Source organism: Solanum lycopersicum, chromosome 7 (assembly GCF_036512215.1).
Source record: "Solanum lycopersicum chromosome 7, SLM_r2.1".
In the NCBI taxonomy this organism is placed as follows: Eukaryota; Viridiplantae; Streptophyta; class Magnoliopsida; order Solanales; family Solanaceae; genus Solanum; species Solanum lycopersicum.
This window is the reverse complement of record NC_090806.1, coordinates 68,482,058-68,502,528: the sequence shown is the minus strand read 5'-3', so window position 1 is coordinate 68,502,528 and position 20,471 is coordinate 68,482,058. Positions and strand designations below refer to the sequence as shown.

At 28.8% G+C, this 20,471-nt stretch overlaps 2 protein-coding genes across 2 annotated transcripts; one reads left to right on the top strand and one right to left on the bottom strand.

Annotated features, from left to right (window-relative positions):
• The first annotated feature begins 9,790 nt into the window (after positions 1-9,790).
• Positions 9,791-13,335, top strand: LOC101266957 (vesicle-associated protein 4-1). Its single transcript, XM_004244135.5, has 7 exons — positions 9,791-10,273; positions 10,415-10,485; positions 11,145-11,226; positions 11,325-11,443; positions 12,572-12,649; positions 12,733-12,852; positions 12,944-13,335. The coding sequence occupies exons 1-7, from the start codon at positions 10,018-10,020 to the stop codon at positions 13,001-13,003; spliced, it is 786 nt and encodes a 261-aa protein (XP_004244183.2). The 5' UTR covers positions 9,791-10,017; the 3' UTR covers positions 13,004-13,335.
• Positions 13,336-14,020: 685 nt separating this feature from the next.
• Positions 14,021-17,072, bottom strand: LOC101267253 (uncharacterized). Its single transcript, XM_004244136.5, has 2 exons — positions 15,808-17,072; positions 14,021-14,658 (listed from the first exon to the last, which is right to left on the bottom strand). Exons 1-2 carry the CDS (start codon positions 16,273-16,275, stop codon positions 14,299-14,301), a joined length of 828 nt encoding a protein of 275 aa, XP_004244184.2. The 5' UTR covers positions 16,276-17,072; the 3' UTR covers positions 14,021-14,298.
• Positions 17,073-20,471: the final 3,399 nt, after the last annotated feature.

Below are 20,471 nucleotides of genomic sequence, written 5' to 3'. Positions count from 1 at the left end.
TATACATACGAACGTGCAATTTAACTTGGCTTTAATTGATATTCATTTAATTTTAATTATGCTTGAGTAAGCACTAAAATTGGTATAAAAAAATTAATCAAACAGATACATATGTTCTATTAAATTTTATATAAATGTTTATTGATAGATTTCAATTAACACTAAATTAAAAAGTACATTAATACATTATGTTAATATTAATAATAATATGAAAAATATAAATTAATATTTCGTCAAGAAATTATTTGTTAAGAAGAATAAAAATTAGGAAAATTTAGCTAACTAGTCAAAAAAATTAACTTATTTAGTGATAATATCCATACTTTAATAATATTAGTAAACATGTCAAAAATGTCATTATTTTAAAAATAAATAATTATTATGGTATTATTAATATTTTCTCTCTCATTATTTACACCCTTTCTTTCTCTCTCATAGATTACACATTTTCCTATATTTATGTAATTGGATAGATATTAATGTCATTTTAATTTTTCTTTCTCTTTTCTTAAGTTTATCAATTTATCTCTCTTCCTTTCTTTCTAATCAAATTTCCAGATTTTTTTCTCTTTTCTTATTCTTCTTTTTAATTTCTCTCTAACATTCTTCCAAATCAATTCCACAGATTTTCGATTCAATATATTAATATTTTCTATTATTCTCATTTAATTTCGTTGCAATATTTGATTTGAAGATTAACATTGATTTGGGTATTATGTTTTTCAGATTCCTTATTTATTTACTTATTGATTTTTGTGTTTTTTTTTTGTTTTTTTTATTTTGTTGTTGTTCTTAAAACATTTTTTAGGGTTTGAAACTACATAATTTTCTCTTCAATTGATGTTTTCAAGAGAGTTACTAGAGGTATTGGACAAAAGAATCAAAGTTCTTCCGATTTTCCATCATTTAATTTTTTTTTCACTCAAGAATTGAACAACAATGTAGGTTCCGCTTCTAAGGAGAATATACGTCGGAGAAAAATTTCTGAATCCGTCGATGTGCAAATTCCATATCAAATTCATAACTATGAAGTTGAAGAATACCAATTTGTTGGATTGTATTTTGTGTTCTGTTTTTTTTTTTTTTTTTTTTGTGTGTGTTAGTTATGTCAATGTAACACATTATATGAGTTTGATTGTGTATATTTCATAGTTTTGATGTTTTTTGTATTCATAGATTTGGAAGTGTTTATTGAATTTGTTGTTATTTTAGATGACATATGTATTTTTGTATTTCATTGTTTTATTGTATTTTGTATCCATAGATTTGGAATCGTATTTTATATATTTAATTCATTTTGTATTATGTTTTTTTTATAGTTATGTCAATGTACCATAGTTAGTATTTATTTTTGTATTTCATAGTTTTATTATTTTTTGTATTTCATAAATTTGGAAGTATATATTGAATTTTGATACTGTTTTAGTTAGTATGTATTTTTACAATTAACAGTTGTATTCATTCAAAAATTATGTTGCATTGTTTCTCAATTTGACATTTTTTTCTAATTTGTATTTATTCTAAAGGTATGCCAAGTAGTTATGTATTTTATTTAAGAATGAGTACACCAAATATTCAATTATTTCTTTTCAATTTTATATTTCATTAACTTTTTTATCATACTAATTTTTTGTATTTATATATTATTATACAAAATTCTAAATAAAAACTAGAATAAATAGAAATACATATTGAAATAAATACATACAAGATTTTTGATTAAAAAAATAACTATATAGGGAAAAATATATATGAAAATATAAATATATTTCTTAAATGACTATATAGATAAATTCGGCATACCTATTGGAATGAATACAAACTAATAAACAACTATAATAAATATAAATAGAATATATTGTGGAATGAATGTAATTTTAAAAAGGTAAAAATTCTGGAGAAAAAAAAAATTTAAATTTTATTTGAAAATGTAACTGATGAGAAAATTAAGGATCCTTACTTTTTTTTAAAATATTCTCTCCCTTGATTTTCTCCCTTTTGTTATTAAATAATTATATTTTTTAAATAAAAATAAATAATAAAAACATAAATAAGATACATAACAAACTAAAATTTGACATTTTTACTAAATATTGAAAATGTTGCTAATGAGCCCTCATAAATGCTAAAATATTGACATTTTGAAAAATTTCCCTAAAAATTATAGACAAACTCGAAAGGGGCAAAAGTGAAAAAATGACCCGGTGAATAACCCATGAGTCCAAAATCCGTGGGCCTATCTAACTAGGAAACTGACTTCAAAAAAAAAAAAAAAAAAGATTTCTGCGTGCAGAGCTGTCGCAGTTTGATTTCGTAGTTCACAACACAAGTTTCACTAATCTAAAATTTAGTTACGTAATTTTTTATTCAATTTTTAAATTATCTTTTGATCATATTTAGTTTGTTAGATACATGTATCTCTGCATATGAATTGTCCTAGTTTGTCTTTTTTACTTAACAACTCAATGTTTATTAGTTTCGAATCTAGCTATCATCTTTTCTTTTTGTTTCTAAAATTATTTTTTGTATCATATTTATTTTGTTAAATACATGTATCTCATATCTCAGCCACGTGCACAACGGCCGTAGTTTGTCTTTTTGCTAACAATGCAAATTTCATTAAGTTAGGATTTAATTACATGTCTTTTCTTTAATTTTTGAATTTATCTTTTATATCACATGAAATTTGTCAAATCATGTATTTCATATATATATACGGATCAAATTAGGTATACTTTATTGTTGAAATTCTGACCCTCAAATTCGCCTTAGAAACAGGTTTATTCTATATGTTCCTTTGAGAAATTACAGCAGTTACGTTTTGTGAAGTAAATAAAATAATGACACAATATTTTATCGCGGAAAATCCCAACTCACAAGGGTAAAAATCATGACCTACACCTCTGTAGGATTTAACTCCACTTTATTAAATTTCAAGTCTCAACAAAAGATTACAAAGCTATGTAACCTAAGGAATTATAAACTCTAATTCCTAGCTAAGAAATTATAAACTCTAATTTCTAGCTACCCAAAGAAGCAAAAAACCCCGGTTTAATATCTTCCAATGTTCTTCAAGTTCTATAACTTGTTGAACAACTCCTACTCACAAAACTCAGATTGTAAACAAGACTCTTGAATACAATCTTACAATTTTTCCTCACAAATTGCTACACTCCCAATAAATCTCAAAACTCTTTCAAACTTCTTGATCGTGTTTTGATTTTCTCTCTATGTAAGTTCACACTTTTTTGATGCAAATAACTCCCTATTTATAGATCAAAACTTCAACAATCCTTGTATAATTCAACTTGTATTTGCCTTCTACAAATCCTTGTTGACTTCTACTTGGACTTCTTTTCTACGGAATTTCCTTAAATATATAAGAAGGCACAATTTCCTTAAATAGGAATTAGTTTTCCTTCTTTCACTTGGCTTTGAACTCCTTTATAAAAGGAAACATTTTGTACTTGTTGCTACTTGAAAGGAATAATAATTCTACAGCTTTATAACTTCTAATTCACGTTGTTGACGTTCTCCTTATCCAAGTCGGATTCGTTCTGTAAGGAACACGTCTGTATAACCTGTTTCTTTCATCTGTTTCTGTATTTGTCAATTATCAAAATCTTTATCATTCTAACATTTATTCCACATATATTATAGTTAAACGTTATTTATATGTATTTTAAATACATTAGCTCTCTTTTTTATGTATATGTATTTTAAAATATGAGTATCCAATTTGAAATTTGAAAAAGTGGTGGATTGACTTGAAATCGGAAGGAACAATATATCCGACTTGAGATTTGATATGAAATTATCAAGAACAACTTTCGCATTTAATGAATATAAAAATCATATGCCTATGTTTTATATGCGCTTATAATCATAGTTTACATAATTGCGCTTCACAAAAATTTTTATGTTTGATATGGAGCATCTGATCATATGAATTGCTGGGGGCCATTAAATTCGTATAAAATCATTGTAGCCTCTCGGTTGTATAAATCGCTGATAGCTTCTCTATTTAATTTTATGTGTTTGTATATATGTATAAAATTTGAATTTGTATATAATTGATTCACAAAACATTTGTATATCAAATATCTCTTTCTCTCTCTTTTGCTTTATACAAACACATATTATGCAAAATACAATGCACAATTTGTGTTTATGCAAAATACAATGCACATTTTTTGTTTATATAAAGCGAGAAACAGAGAAAGGCAAATAGAACTGAACAGAGAAAGATTTGTATAGTATTTTACAAGTGTATAGGACGAAGATAATATATTTGTATGTGTATATATAATTTTTTCTCGTTTTATACAAAGAGAAACACAATTAATACATTTGTGTATAAAGTGAATGAAGCGAGGAAGAGACTGGCGAGGGGGAATTTGAGAGAGAGAGAGCGTCAAATGACAACAGTTTGCTATAGTTACAATTAAATCAAACCATAGTTATAATATTTAATTTGATTTAATAATTTGTTATTTATTTATATTTCTTTTATTATGAATTGATGAGATATAATAAGTAATATTTCAAACTATAGAGTATGATTAGTATTTATCGAAGGGCAATTTTGTGTAATTAGATGAAACTGTACTCAATTACCACACTAATTAATTCCTTTTACTTTATTATATGCAGGTAAATAAAAAAAACTGTGGATGTTTTCCAAAACTATAGGCAAATCCGCCAGTAGTTTCGTATTTCCATTTTCTTTTCCCTCTGTTTTCCAGACTATTCCTCCACTTATATATATACAATTAACATCTAATTCATTCTCAAATCAATCAACAAAAATCACAGAATTTTTTTAATTTTACCAAAAAAAAAAAATGAATGCAGCAGCAGCAAAGGGATCGGCATGGATCGTAGCAGCAAGTATTGGAGCAGTAGAAGCATTAAAAGATCAAGGATTTGCCAGATGGAATTACGCTTTAAGATCGATTCATCACTATGCCAAATCTAATTTAATTGCTTCTAGTAATACCTCCGCTCGGAGATTCTCGACGGCTTCGGCGCCGGCGGCGTCTTCTCCGGCGGTCGTCTCCGGTGAGAAGCTGAGGAAAACGGAAGAGACGTTGAGTAAAGTTATAGATCTGAACTGTTGGGGTCCAAGCACTGTCAGATTTTAGTTTTATATACTTAAATTTGTTATATGATCTATTAATGAAAAGAGTAATAGAGATCAATTTTGAAAATTTACTCTTGTTTATATTTGAATAATTTATAGGAACAAACACATTTTATATACAATTATCACTCAATCATAGTAATGTAATATGAGCTTTCCATTTAATTAGTACAACTCTGAGTTGTTTGAAGTTAATTGAAAGTAAATTTTAACATTAGTAATTACAAAAAAAAAATGTAGTCACCAAATTACAAATAAGATATCAAGTCTGTTAGATCCTTTTAGATTTACGATCGATATCGATCCTTATTTTATTATTAATTTGATAAGATAGATAAAAAAATCACTCTAAATTTTATTATTATAATATTAATGCATAAATTATCATATTTTTTCTACTATATTCTTAATAGTTGATTAATCTTAGAAGTAAATATTCGATCAACTTAAAAAAATTAATAAGTAATTAATAATCATTATAATACTTCACATATTAATTAATTTACTATTACATTACTCTATAAAATATGATTTTGAAAAAGAAATTTCAACAAGCAAACTAGAAATAAAAGATGGATTTATTCATTGTTTATTACTAAATTGACTTATATATAAAGTTCGAATCATAAACATACTTAATTTCTGAATGCAAATAAAATCTAAAAACATGACTTACGTAGCAACAAATTAACAACGAAGTGCATTTTCCTTTTTCAATTCTCTAAAGTTTGGTATAAATTTTTTAATGTCTTTTTATTTATTTTTAAGCGGTTTACATGACTTTCAGTTTTATGTACCGATGTTAGAGTATAGTCTTTGATTTTAAAATATCATAATAAATTGAGATACTAAATAAATGAGTTATTAATCTATTTAAAAGAATCTAATAAATTTAAATTTATATTAAAAAATCCCAAATAAAAATAAAATTTGACTTAAAACTGAAAAGTTCATATTTCGAATAAAAAGTTTTTCAATAAAAATAATTTTATATTTAGAAGACTCAAATCCGAAAAATAACATATGGATATATGGAGTATAACCCAACTAAGTCATTATATAAAACAATTTACCAAAGTAATAAATTTTTTAAAAATTTTACAAAACTAGTATAAACGTATTTCACGATAACGTTTTAAGGTATATTTTATTTTTAAAAAACTAACAGCATTAGGTTGATATACGTTACTGTAAATAACGTTTTACTTTTAAAACGTTATTTTCAATAACGTTTTACCCCTAAAACATTATTGTGAGTAACGAATATCAATCTGACGCCATCAACTTTTAAAAAATAAAATATATCCTAAAACGTTACTGTGGAATACGTTTATACTAGTTTTGTAAAAATTTTTAAAAATATATTATTTTAGTGAATGACTTTATATAATGACTTAGTTTGGTTAAAACCTCGAGTATATAGTGTTGAGAGTCAAAATCAGCTTAAAAAGTGTTGTTTAATTACCTAATTAATTCCTACCATCCAACTAACCTACACCAACAACACATAACCGACAAATGTAAATGTCTCTACAACTCATCCACCTTCCTCTTTAATTATCCACCAATTATTTTGCTAACAATTATTACTCCCCCTTTTAATTTCTTCACTACAAAATCCATCAAATTGGTCTTTCATATTTTGTGTATGATAAAGGTTTGATATAATCAATGATTCGATATTTATTTTGAATTTTATATATAATGAAAGTTTAATCTATTTCAATTTTAAATATACGAGAAGATTTGATATAAAATTAAAAGTATTTAAAATCGAAATTAAAGTTGAAAAAAAAGTATATTTATAGAAAACCAATTAGGAAATTTGACACTTAAATGTTCATTGATAAGATTACTAACAAATTAGGTGTGTGTTATCATTATGGTTATTAGTTTGTCATTGCCTTAACAGCCAGATGCCGTGCCATTTCATATTCGCTGTCTACTCATGTTATAGTCCCTCTGTCTATATGCAATTTTATCTGAGTTTATTGGAAATAATATTTTTTTCTTTACGAGATAATGATAAAATTTATATATATATATATATATATATATTATTTTCATAAAATTGTTCGATATACGTTGTTATAAGGTTACATTATATATTTACTTATATTTTACTATATTTTGATTATTTTATTATATAAATGTATATCAATTTTAGTGATACGTATATATGTTTACTACTATTCCCTTCGTTTATTTTAATTTGTCATAATTTTTTTTGTAGAGTCAAATGATAAAAGCTTTGATTAATATTTTATGAATTTATTTTTTCATCATACAGATATGCCAAAAATTGTTATTTATAGTACTCTTTGTATAAGTTTCGAATATCTATATATTTTGTTTAAAATATCAAACTCTATAATTTAATTTAAACTTTGAAAATTAATTAAATTGACTTTTGAAAAGCATAATATGACAAATAAAAATGGACATAGGAAATAATATATCTTCTTATAAGAAAAAGATTGAACCCTTATTCATGAAGTTAAATGATTTTATTAATGTGAATAAAAAGATTCATATTGAGAACAAAAAAAAATGTGTATAATTATGTAAAAACAACCGAACTTATTAAGTAGTGTATTATTTTTCTTATGAGCACTTAGGATATTAGAATATTGGATTAAAATAGAATCTCGTAGCTATCTAAAATGGAAACAAAGTCCAAAAAATACAAGAAATTTTGAAAAGAACTACTATTAAAATATATGAAATGTAGAAGAGAAGTCAAATTTTTTTTAATTAAGTAGTTGAAATATGAAGATTTTACTATTACTCTAAGTTTGAAAATTTTTATATTACACTTTTTTTTTCATGCTAAAAGATGAGGATGAATGTGTGGAATTAAAATCTCTTTCAAACATGCACATGTCCAATTTCTAATATACGATGACCTGAGTCTAATTAACAAATGGAACTTCAAATTTACTTAAATGTAAACTTAGTTCGTGAAATGAAAATTATCTAAAATTCATATAAAAAAATTAATTTTATTTTATTTCATTGTTAAATAGCTGACGTAGCTATAAAGATTAAAATTGATATAAAAGACAGTATTTTTATTTCATTTCATTCTTAAAAAGCTAATGTAAATATAGAGACTCACGTCCAAATTTGTCAACTGGTGTGTAAATATGTTATATGACAAATTCAATATTGGGTAAATCAAGAATTGAGATAAGTTTAGCTAAATTTTAATATTAAGGTAACAAAACAAAATTTAGACTTGACTCAACTTCAAAATTAGCTCATACAGTGAAGATTGTTCCAGATCATACAACGAGTTAATGAATTAATTCAATGACTCAATATTGAACACTTCTAAGCCTACTAACTTGAAGTATAATTATAATAGAATTTTGAGTCACACTCAAAATTTACAACTTCAGAATGATGTAAATAATTATAAGTAACTAACCTCCCAAAAATTAGTTAAATTATATTAACTAAGTGTATAGAATGTACTAGTATAATTTTTCAAGATTGGCCATTTTATCAACTAATTAATGGTGTGAAAGGACGTGAAAACAAAAAAAAAATGCACTTAAAACTGAAATTAGAAGTCCGACAACGCGCTTATTTCTGTGCACTTTCCTCTTCGATCAACTGCAAATATTTTCAATCAGTTTGATCGGGGTGGCTGGATCGTGTTAAAAAATATATATATTTTTAAAATTTTTAAATTTAAGGGGTCTCATTTTTTATGATAATAGATTATAAATTAGTTTTTAACAAATATTAAATACTATTTATAGAAACAGTAAATCTTTTATGGAAAATGAAGAGATTATTAGAAGAAATTTAACATATTTTGAATAATATATCTTATAAAAAATAATTTAAAATAAGAATGATTATATAATGAGGTGAAAACTAGAAGAAAGAAATTACATAAAAGATTGACAATTTAAGTTTAAGGCCTCATTTGATTTTTGCTTTAGGCCACTAATACGCTTGAGCAGTTTCTGAATTTGATGAAATAAATAATATATAATTTTTATTTTTAAATAAAAATACATGGTTCAAATTTTAAATATTAAAAAATTATGGTAGAAAATTGTTTACTTTTTAAATAAATTTTATATTTTGCCAATTCAAATTGATCAACTTGAATAGAAAATTTAGTACTAATTATAATAACATACTCATTATAATTATATATACATAAAGTGTAAAAAAAGTACAATTAATTTATTTATTCTTGTTCTTGTTTTTACTAAATCAAAAGACTGAATTAGATAAATATTTGTCTCAAAAAATAAATTTCTATAACAAAATTGCATAATGATAACAAAATAACAAAGATATAAAACAAATCAAGCCATAAGTAACATTAATACATTACTAACTAGTCCTTAATTATTTCAATATCTTACTATCCTTTTATATTTGTTATTTGACCTTCAAAAATTTCTGTCTAGAATTAGAATTATATATCTAGTAAATTTGTCAAATCTTGTCTAATTATTTCTTTTTTATTTATTTAACGTAACTTGTTTTTTTTTTTAATTTCTTGTTAATTTGTATGTCCAAATTATTTTAACATATATTAAATTATAATTAAAATTAATATTTTTTAATATATCAATATATATATATATATATATATATATATATCCGAATCATTTTAATCTTGCGTGATCTTTATCAGCCGCTAAATCGACGAATTACAGAAAGAAAACAATTTCCCGAAGACTTCGATATAATTACATGACTTCTTTCTGACCTTCAAAACATATAGTCAACGTCGTGAAAGAGTTTCCTCACTAAGGGACAATTACAAGCTGCCCTAATTTTTATCACCGGAAAATTGCAACTTGTCGTCGGAAAACTCGACTAGATTCCGGCCAAAACTCCGTCCTATGGCAATCGCCGACCACCACAAGTCACATAACTCAGACGGAAAGCTCTGGAAGCTTTGTCCTCTATGGCAATCAGGAACTACGTCTTCTTCTTCGTCGTCTACACAAAATCTTCACTCTCAGAATCACAGTCACCAAAACGGCGTCGGATCTAACAGCTCTCGTGCTTCTACGTCTGTTAGCTCCGTTGCTAGATCACTGCTTCCGTCTAGACGTAGGCTTCGGCTCGATCCAGCTAACAGTCTCTACTTCCCTTGTACGTTCGTTTACCTCGCCGTTGACTAAATTGACTTTATTTTAGTCAAAATTTCCGATGTTTTTAGGTCTTTCTAATTTTTCGTGTTGAAAACTGGAGGAAATTGTGCTCTGTTTTTACCTGTTAATTTTTTTTTTCCAGATGAACCGGGAAAGCAGGTGAAGAGTGCTGTAAAGATTAAGAACACTAGCAAATCTTATGTTGCATTTAAGGTGATCTTTCCGTGTTAATTTGGCTTTGATTTCTCAAATGGTCAGTCATTTAATAATTATGATCTTAGAAAAGTCACTTTTTAGTTGATGAAAATTGGAACTTTTTGAGCTAGTAACTATTAGTTGAGTAACTATTTGAGAAATCAACTATGACAATTTGTGCTAGTAAGGTCTGTAGTTTTCAGAAATCTATCCAAGTGTTTGCGTCTATCAGAAGAGAAAGGCATTGAGTAGGGGGTAACTGTCATTTATTTCCTAATGATTTTACCATTTCTGGATCTTCTGGATGGTTCATGATTTGAATCACTAGCATCTACTTTCAAATTGTTCCCATTTACTCTTTGTTGTAGCTAATTACCCAATCCATACATAAATGAGTGTGTTTTATGCTTTTAGGGTCGAAAAGACTAAATTTAAAGAAGTTAGCTAATGAAAGCAAAATGAAGTTCATTGAGGTTTTAAGATTCTTCAAGTAAAAATACTTGCACTGGCGTTTCTGTTAATAATATAGTGACCTCTTCTAGTTTGAGATTGAAACATAGAGCATAGTAGTAGTAGTTGTTGTGATATGGAGGTTTTGGTTATAAATGTCGCACAAAATAATTGGTGGTGTAAGTTTCTGATATTTCCTTTTCCTGATTCTTCTTTTTGCATTTTAGTTTCAAACGACTGCACCAAAGAGCTGCTACATGCGACCTCCTGGAGGCATTCTCGAACCCGGTGAAAGTGTTATTGCCACTGGTAATTGGTTTTCCTACATTTTGTTGTTTCCACTATTCCTATTCTTTTTTTAAATGAAAAATATCAACTTAGATTTTGATTGTGTGTCTAAATGGTAGTCTTCAAGTTTGTGGAGCACCCTGAGAACAACGAAAAGCCTGTGGACCAAAAGAGCAAAGTTAAGTTCAAGATCATGAGCTTGAAGGTGAAAGAAGGAGTAGATTACGTACCTGAGTTGGTGAGTAACTGAACTTCCTAGGTCTTCTAAAAGAGGCAACTTTTGTATTTGCAGCAATTTTTGACCAGAAAGGAAGTTTAGGGTATCATGCTTCTTCAGCTTTATACTTGTCATTTGAGCAACACATCAATTTTCTTTCTGATGATTTCATGCACTTTAACAAAACATATTGAAGGGTTAAAGGTGTTGCTGACTTGTCAGGATTCTGGATAACTTTTTTTTTGGGTCCTTTTTTGTTCTGAAAGTCACGAGTTCATTATTTGTCTATTCAGGATAGACCCTGTCCTATTTACCTGAACATATTTATAAAAATCAGCTAGGATTATAATTTTTACTGCTTATATGAATAGAGCATTTTGTGATAAGATGTGGGTAAATGAGGAGCTCTATCATGGGTCAGGCATCATTTGAAATTACATCTTCTTTGCATGCTCCTGTCTGGATACCTTTGCTATGTGTGACATAGAAGAAGCACTTTCCAGTAAGCTTTGACTAAGAAAGTATATTTTAGCTGATTCTCGTCCTTCGTAAAGTAGCATCAAACATTAGATAAGTTGCTGTTGGCATGTTCAGAGAAAAGAACTATTGAATTTTACAGAGACTCGTTATCTAAAAATCCACTTTACATGTGGAGGCTTCTGCTTTCATTCACAAACTGGATTTTATGACAAAATATTTTTCCGTATTGTATATATCAGTTGGAGTATCCTGTAAAAGTAGAGCATAGACTTTGAATAGAGGAAGCTGTTGAGATCAGGTGTCTTTTTACAATGTAGCCATGACCAGTTGCTTTTACCTGCAACCTCCATGTTTGAAATGATCCGTCTCTTTTTTTGTATCAAATCTAGGAGCATCAAGTGTCATACATAATCCATTTCATCTTGTCCTGTCTTCGACAAAGTCAGGATTACAAAAGACTCATTTCTTTCATCATCATCCTGTATTCCTTGGAGGGAGGCGTTGGTGTAAACATACAGAAAGTGATTGTCATTGTGAGCCTTGTGCCTCGGTTGTCATTGTGTGTGAAATCTGATGTGTAACTAAAGAATATAAGCCTATAGCGTGACTCGAAGTTTGTTGTCAATGAATCCAATAGTGTTATAACCCTTTTTGTTCATGTGGATGCAGTTTGAAGAACAAAAGGATCACGTGACTATTGAACGTATCCTACGGGTGGTGTTCTTGGACCCAGAACGACCTTCTCCAGTAAGAATTAAACATGTTACTGTTTATCTACTTGTTCATTTACTCTGAATTCATTCTCCAACTAAACATCTTGATTGATTAAGGTGCTGGAAAAACTAAAACGTCAGTTGGCTGAAGCTGAGGCAGCATTAGAATCTCGCAAGAAACCTCCAGTTGAAACTGGACCTAAAGTTGTAGGAGAAGGTCTAGTAATAGATGAATGGGTAAGGCTATGTATCTCTGCATATAAAAGCATGTATCTTTCCAAGTTTGATTCCTCTTAACACTGTCTATCTGCTTGCTATTGTTCAACAGAAGGAACGAAGGGAGAAGTATCTTGCTCGGCAGCAGGTTGAGGCTGTTGATTCAGTGTAAAGCAACTAGTGGATTTTAATTCAAGTTCCTTCTTTTGCTATAATTGAGATGTCAAGCCACATCCATCCATTTTCTGCTTTAATTCTTTCGAAGGATGGTGGAAAACGGACAGTGTGGTCCGTCTTGTAAAGAAAGAATAATCAGTGGGAGGTTTAGTTTCTTCTTCATGGAGTAAAAGCTTGTTATGTAATTGCTTTGGTTGTATTCTTGTAGATATTGCATTACTTTTTTCTGAAGACCTATTCTTTTGAATACTGCTCGTGTAGCCACAATGTTATGAGTAGACACAAACAAATAATTCTTAATATGGTAGATAGTGGAAATTGGAATTATCTATGGGTATCTCGTGCTAGGGAAAAGCATACAGGATTGTGATTCACTGACATGCATTTTTCCTTCCTTAACTTAAAAGAGTAAACAACACAAATTTTACTGGGGTTAATTTAGTGACTTTATTTAGTTTTCAAAATAACCTTATGTATCACATTTACTTTATTAGATCATGTAATTTTGATACATACGAGTTAAATTAGGTGTAACTTGTTTCAAATATTCTATATTCAACTGTGTTTCACATGAGTTAAATTAGGTGTAATTTGTTTCAAATATTCTATATTCAACTGTGTTTCACATGAACTTGGGGTACACGAACTCTTTCGTTCGTTTCTCTTCCTATGTATTTGGTCTTAAAGATACATGTATTTTTAGTGTGATTCATGTGTACCTTGAGATGCAATGATTCTCTAGTTCGCTGCTCTCTCTCTATATATGTATTTCTATTTCAGAATATTTGGTATCATAGATACATGTATATAATATGTATCTAACTTGTTATATGAAGAAATGGGGCATCTAACTTTAAATTTTGTTCAAAATTATTAATTATTTCAACAAAATGTAGTTGTTTCAAACTATACCAGAATGCTTGTGTTATTAGATTGTTCCTACTTAACTTGGACAAATCACAGTAAATTTCTATGATTTGGTGAAAACCAACAAAAATAATTGGGAAAAGCATTTACACTAATATATCTGTAGCCGCATTTTCTAATAATCCCCAATTATACATTAGTAGAAGGAAAGAATCACTATGCCAACCGTTTATAAAAAAAGAAAAAGAATGAACAGTAAAAGAATCTAACATGAACAGTCTCACACAACCTATATACACAAGGAACAAGCTGGTATATAGAATGTTTTGCAGATTTGATTTTAATCAGAAACACGCACTATAAGCAATTCAACCTATAGCCAGCAAATCAAGAGTTTACATCAGTGATATATCATCGAAGAATTCAGAGATTTTCTGGCAATTTAAAGTTTTGTGATCCACATATTTGATGAGAGCCAGATTCCACAAAGAGCGCTACGCCACATTTGCTGCTATTGAAGCCATCCCAAAGAGAGAAATTGACAGTTCCTGAGATTGTCTTCTTTGCAGTAATATCCTTTACATAGCAAAGCTTTTCCAGCCTCCTGACAACATAGTCATTCGCAAGCATTTTTCCTTTGTTCTCTCCTGCAGCGATATCAGTCACCAGACCACCTTCGTACAGAGCAATCATCACGTTGGCACCATCATTGTCCACCTTACTCCTTAGAGATCCTAATAGAGATACTTGCAATGACTCTGGTGTTGGCCTCTCGAATGTTGCCTGTAATGTTTTTTCACAGCATTAGCAATATGCATAGACCAGATACAACCATTAGTTCGTACTGACTCCAGTATTTTTGATACAGAATTGAGAAAACAACTAAAGTTTTCGCAAATACTGAATTCTCGACTCATAATCAACAAAGTACACAGAGTTCAGTTTAAGAAAGAAAACTAATCCCAAGTTCCTAACAAAAACAGAAGAGTGTTGAACTGAATTTTACCAATTCAAGAAGTAAAGAATCAGAATAATGTGCTGAGTTCAAAATATAGCTAACATCTTCTTGATTATGGTATGAAATGGGATATCATGAACCTTTTTCAGATCCAAATGATCAAATCTCGAATTCCACATATTAGCTAATTATTTCCAGTACATTGTAACCTGGTGCAAGATCACGATGAATTGATCAATCACACATGAATTGGAATCTGCCGTACCAATTCTCTGTATCCATTTTGATTGTTTGGATGGATGGAATAACCAACAGAAATTGGTAACGTAAAACATGATTTGCATTTTAAGAGAACCAAAATGCTCATTTTAGCTTCTCTTTTCGAGTGATCAGTATATTGCAACTTGGTGCAACCATAAGTGATCACGAGGAATCAAATCAATCAATCCCACATTAACTGAAATCGACTATATGAATTCTCAGTACCCATTTTGATCAAAAGGAATAACCAAGACAAATTGGTTTAAATTGCATTTAAAGATAATAAGCTCAAGTAAATCCAGGGGAAATCTCCGTAGTTCAGTTGGTTAGCTGCCTGAACTTTCAACTTGTTGGTGATGGCTCGATCTCCTGCTTTGTAATCCCCTCACCCATTTCCACATCCCCTACCCCGTTTGAAGACCAAACACCATTCAAATTAAGTCTTTCTGCTACTCATGAATACTCTTCTTTTTGGTTTCACACTCAGTGTCAGTTATCTGCTTCATACCTAGACTAATCTGAACCCACGACGCATAAGGCTATGAAACAGGGGAACGTTCACACCATACCAGATTTTTTCATTTACAAAGTTTGAACACGAGACCTTAGAATAATCACAATTGCTTCAATCATGCATATATTTCAATTAATTCATCAAACAGAGAGATAATTGTAACCATAAATCAATCAAATAGGGTACAACAATAACAAACCTGGAAGGAAGGAGCAGCAAATCTGGGAGCAGATTTGATACAAGAGAAAACCGCATCTTGTTCATTCCCAACACATTGAGCTCTTCCCTGAACCACAATCTGAGGCGTAAACATGGTATCTAGATTTAAGGTCTCCACATACGCTTTTTGTTTAACCGTCCATAAACTCGACCCAAACGGATCCTTCCAACCCATATAATCCCAATAATCCACATGATAAGCCAACAAAATCACCGGCATTTCTAGGTTAAAATCGCCTCTCCCAATCCTCGAAAACAACAGCTCCGCTTCAGGTGAGGTGGCGCAGCCTTGCGATGAGAATAACTCCACCACCACCGGCCCGCACCGTTTTTGCTCCTCCGCCGTCAAATCCGCCGTCGCACTGTCGTTGTTATTCGAGCTGGGATCTTTTGAAGAAGAATGAGAAGAACCGCCTTTGCCGAAGCAGGTGAAGAGACGGCGCCCCATTTCCCGACGAGTCGTCTCAAACCTGGTGATTCGTTAAAGCTTTAATGGAGAAAATTGTACTGAAAATATATTTTATCAGAAATTAAACAATGTTTTTATGGGGTTTTCAAACGGAAGAAAAAAAAAATATGAGAAATGAAAATAGAAAGCTTAGAATAGTAAAAATTATGAAGATATGGTGGAGAGAAAAAGGTGGCGAAGCAAGTGCCTTTCTATATATATATTCATAGTACCTTTATAATACGCTAGATTTCAGGATAAGTGTGTGAATATTTGATTTTAACATTATTTATTAATAAGTAATACTCTTTTTTTTTAATTATTTTATTTGTGAAATTACGTACTTATATTATTTTGTCTCAATTTGAATCATGTAAAGTTTAATTGGGTCTTTACTATTTCTAATGTTAGTAATGTTAACTAACCGTTCATTTACTTGAATTTAGACACATTATTAGGTTCAAATACTTTTAAATATTATATAATTAAAAATAAAAATACAATTTCATGTTTTAACTATATTCATATAGTATTTAATCATAATATCAATCCAAACTTATCATATGCAGAATGTCGATATTAACTTTATTTTGACACATAAATAAATAAAATCACGTAAACATCTAAACTTTAAACAGAACGGGTTCAAAGAATGAAAAGTAAAAATTAGAGGGAAGGAAGATGGAATGTCGTTACCGACACGAAGGAGGAGTCGGTGACACGTTATTTGGTAGGTTGAGTTGGATTTCGTCAGACGTTCCATCTGCCCAATTAATAAAAAGTGCAAGGGATCTCTCCCGTAAATAAGGAAGCTCGATTAAATTTGAATTCAGAAAATTTTATATTAAAGATAAAATAAATTTTAATAAAGACGATTTTGTATTAAAAATATTTAAATTTAAAATTTCTTATTAATGATGAAAGAATACTTATCATTACACCGTAATTCTAAGATAATCTGTAATAAAAAGTATGTAATTTTATAGTTTTAGAACCGACTTCCCACCGAAATGTCAATTCATTTATACTTTTCTATTATAAAAAAATTGGCCACATTCATTCAAAAGATTTAAAAAAGAAAAAAGGGAAATGAATAACAAAAATAAGATAACCAAAAACAAATAGCCTACAAGAACTTGCCACCACGAAGAAGCAAACAAAAACCGAGTGGTGTACTATTTAAACACGCAACTTATTTATTACGTGTGAGAGTCTCTTCTTTTTCTTTTAATAAAAGATATATCTTAATATTAAGCGTGAAACTAAAAACTTTGAACTCTCTATTTTAAATCAATATGTAACAAAATTTATATTTGGAACCTAATTCTTAATCAACATCTCATATCATTATTTATGAATTTAGAAACTATAAAATCAACATTCCAACATTGTTATCTTTAATATAAGTAGTATTATATGTTAGTAAAAAAACTTACAAGATAATAAAATTGCAATATTACAATTGAAAATAAAATGAAGAAATTAATCTCTTTAGGCTGAGACGCGGATATCTCGCTCTCTTTAAGGAGATTCAAACCCACTACAGCAAATGTTTTCACCGGTCCAGCAGTAGTCCTCTTTGACTTGTCCCCTCTAGTATACAACAACCTTCACAAAGTATAACTCAAAAACTCTGGACAAGAGTTGAGTCCAAAGCTCCACAAAAAAGAACACCTCCCTTCAACTAATAAGAATTTTCTTTTAGACTAACTCTTTCACTCTTTGTTTTTCTCTTGTGTTTTGTGTGTATCAAACCAAATGAAGACCACCACTATTTATACTTCAAGAAGTCTTCCTAGCAATGAATAAGAAAATGAATGGAGGTAGTAAATAGTGAAGATAATGGTCTTAGCTGTTTCATAGGTTACATATGTTACAATAGAAGTTACATAGGTTACAAAGAGTAATGAAGGAATTAAGAATGAAATAAAGTGATGGACAACCAGTGCTAAGGATGATGTAGAAGTTATCCATTCCAACAGGGGCGGACTCACATGGTGTCCGCTGGGTGCTCGAGCACCCATTAACTTCGTTACGAAATATATATATCTATGTAGAAATCGATAGATATTTATATAAGACTAGTTCCAGAAACGTGCGTTGCACGTTTATCCCAAAATATTTTATATAAATTTTGTTTTGTAAATGACATATTTTCTCCACTTCAAATTTATTGATATTTACCAAAAGAATCATTGTTTTTACAATTGAAAGTTCATATATCATCCTAATAAAAACAACACAAATCCTTAATTATAAATTGATTAAAAGTGCATAAATGGTTGATTCATGTACTAATATGATGATTTACTATTCAATATATAGTTTATTAAATAATTTATAACATTGAAATTTAATGTAGAAATAGAATTGTAATCTAACTTTTTCCTTACATATATACACACGATGATATAATATTATATTCTTAGTTTACTTAATTAATTGTTAATTATGTTTTCTTTTTCTTTTGTATGTGAATGGTTCATAAGAAGTTGGTATTATTTGGTATTATTGAAATTGTTGAAAGACTAAAAGATTGCAATTTATTCAACTCCTAAATCTTGTAACTCTTTATTTTTCTAATTTTTGGTAATTAAAATCCAAGTTTCATAATGTTCTTTTTTGGCATAGACAAGATAAAGATAAGACTTAGACTCAACAATTTTAAGATCCAATATGGATAAAACTACCACTGCTACATGAAATTAGATCCTTTATAATACTCTTCTCTAGAACTAATTAGAGAGTGTGATATAATAATTATAACTCATGAGGGTTATTTAAAAAACAATTTCACAAATGAACTGAAATCAACATATTTATTTTGATTCCTACTTCACGCGAGTAATGAAATATTATTATTAAATAAAATCAAAGAAATTAGCAAGTCATAACGTTCTTGTAATTAACACAACTTTCAATTCTTCTTCAAATCAGAAACATCAAACATCTTAATAGAATAATAATCAAATGTAACTAAATAAATAAAAACAATAGGAAAAAAAAGAGCTATCAGCTTAAATCTTGAATAAACACACACACACTTTTCATTTATTCATGTCAATAACATTTTAACTATATCTACCGGCCCTTGTATGGAACCCTTTAATGACACATTAAAGATAAATAATGAAAAAGAAGAAGAGGACATGTGGTATTGTAACTCCAGAAGAAAACCTCAATGAATTTACAATGCTTCACTGAAGTGACTATTTATAAAATTCTATAACTATAGTTGGAAGTTGAAAAGACCTTACAAACATTGAATTAATTTAGTAAGATGAAAAGTTATTTTAAAGTATTGAAAATGCTGAAATAAATGACAATTGCAAGTATATTAATTCACCTCTTTGTATACCCAAATACTTCATTGATTTTTATTAAAATTTAAATATGCCATGAATGTGTACATTATTATAATATATGATAGAATATTTAATTAATATTTTTATAATAATTTTATTTAGTGTAAGATAAAATGGTAATTCAACTTTTCACTTTGAAGTTCCCACTTATAATAATATATGATTAACATAGAGAACCCAATGAATAAATCATATAGTTGGCCCAATGGTTCTAAGATGGGTACTTAAGACTCTTTTAATGTTGTTGTACCAAGGTTCGAATCTCATCGTTAACACATATTTTTTATAGTTTCACTTCAGAGCACCCACAACCTTAAAATCCTAGATCCGCCACTGCATTCCATTGTTTATTGGAATTTTTTTATGCATGATTAAATTGATAGTTTAAAACACGAATGTCTACCATGGTCATTCTTATAACTCCAAAATAAAGCAATTTAATATGTTAAATATTAATATTAAAATGCTAATAACCTAACACTATATTTTATTTTAACAAGTCTTTGTTGAGTTGTTTTTGGAGGATATATACATATATACACTTTTCTAATCCACATTCCACACCATCTTTTTCACGTGTATACACACTTTGCGTAGTGAAATTGAGATTTTGAGGGAAATATTAGATATATAGAATAACTAATATGTTGCCAAAACAAGATTAGTGAAAGACATTGAATAGTCCTATTCATTATCCACAAGAAAAATGCGGTAATATATATAATATAAGGTTCAATTACATTGAGTAACAAAGAATTAATCAAATGAAATTGATCTCATTCTGATAAGAAAATTTGACGTGAAGTATCGAAATTAAATTTAAAAGCTACC

Coding starts and splice junctions, on each gene's coding strand:
- LOC101267253 (XM_004244136.5), bottom strand. CDS start 16,275: ATGGGGCGCCGTCTCTTCACCTGCTTCGGCAAAGGCGGTTCTTCTCAT. Junction 14,659..15,807: donor TTGCTGCTCCTTCCTTCCAG/GTTTGTTATTGT, acceptor AAAACATTACAG/GCAACATTCGAGAGGCCAAC.
- LOC101266957 (XM_004244135.5), top strand. CDS start 10,018: ATGGCAATCGCCGACCACCACAAGTCACATAACTCAGACGGAAAGCTC. Junction 10,486..11,144: donor AATCTTATGTTGCATTTAAG/GTGATCTTTCCG, acceptor TTTGCATTTTAG/TTTCAAACGACTGCACCAAA. Junction 12,853..12,943: donor GTCTAGTAATAGATGAATGG/GTAAGGCTATGT, acceptor ATTGTTCAACAG/AAGGAACGAAGGGAGAAGTA.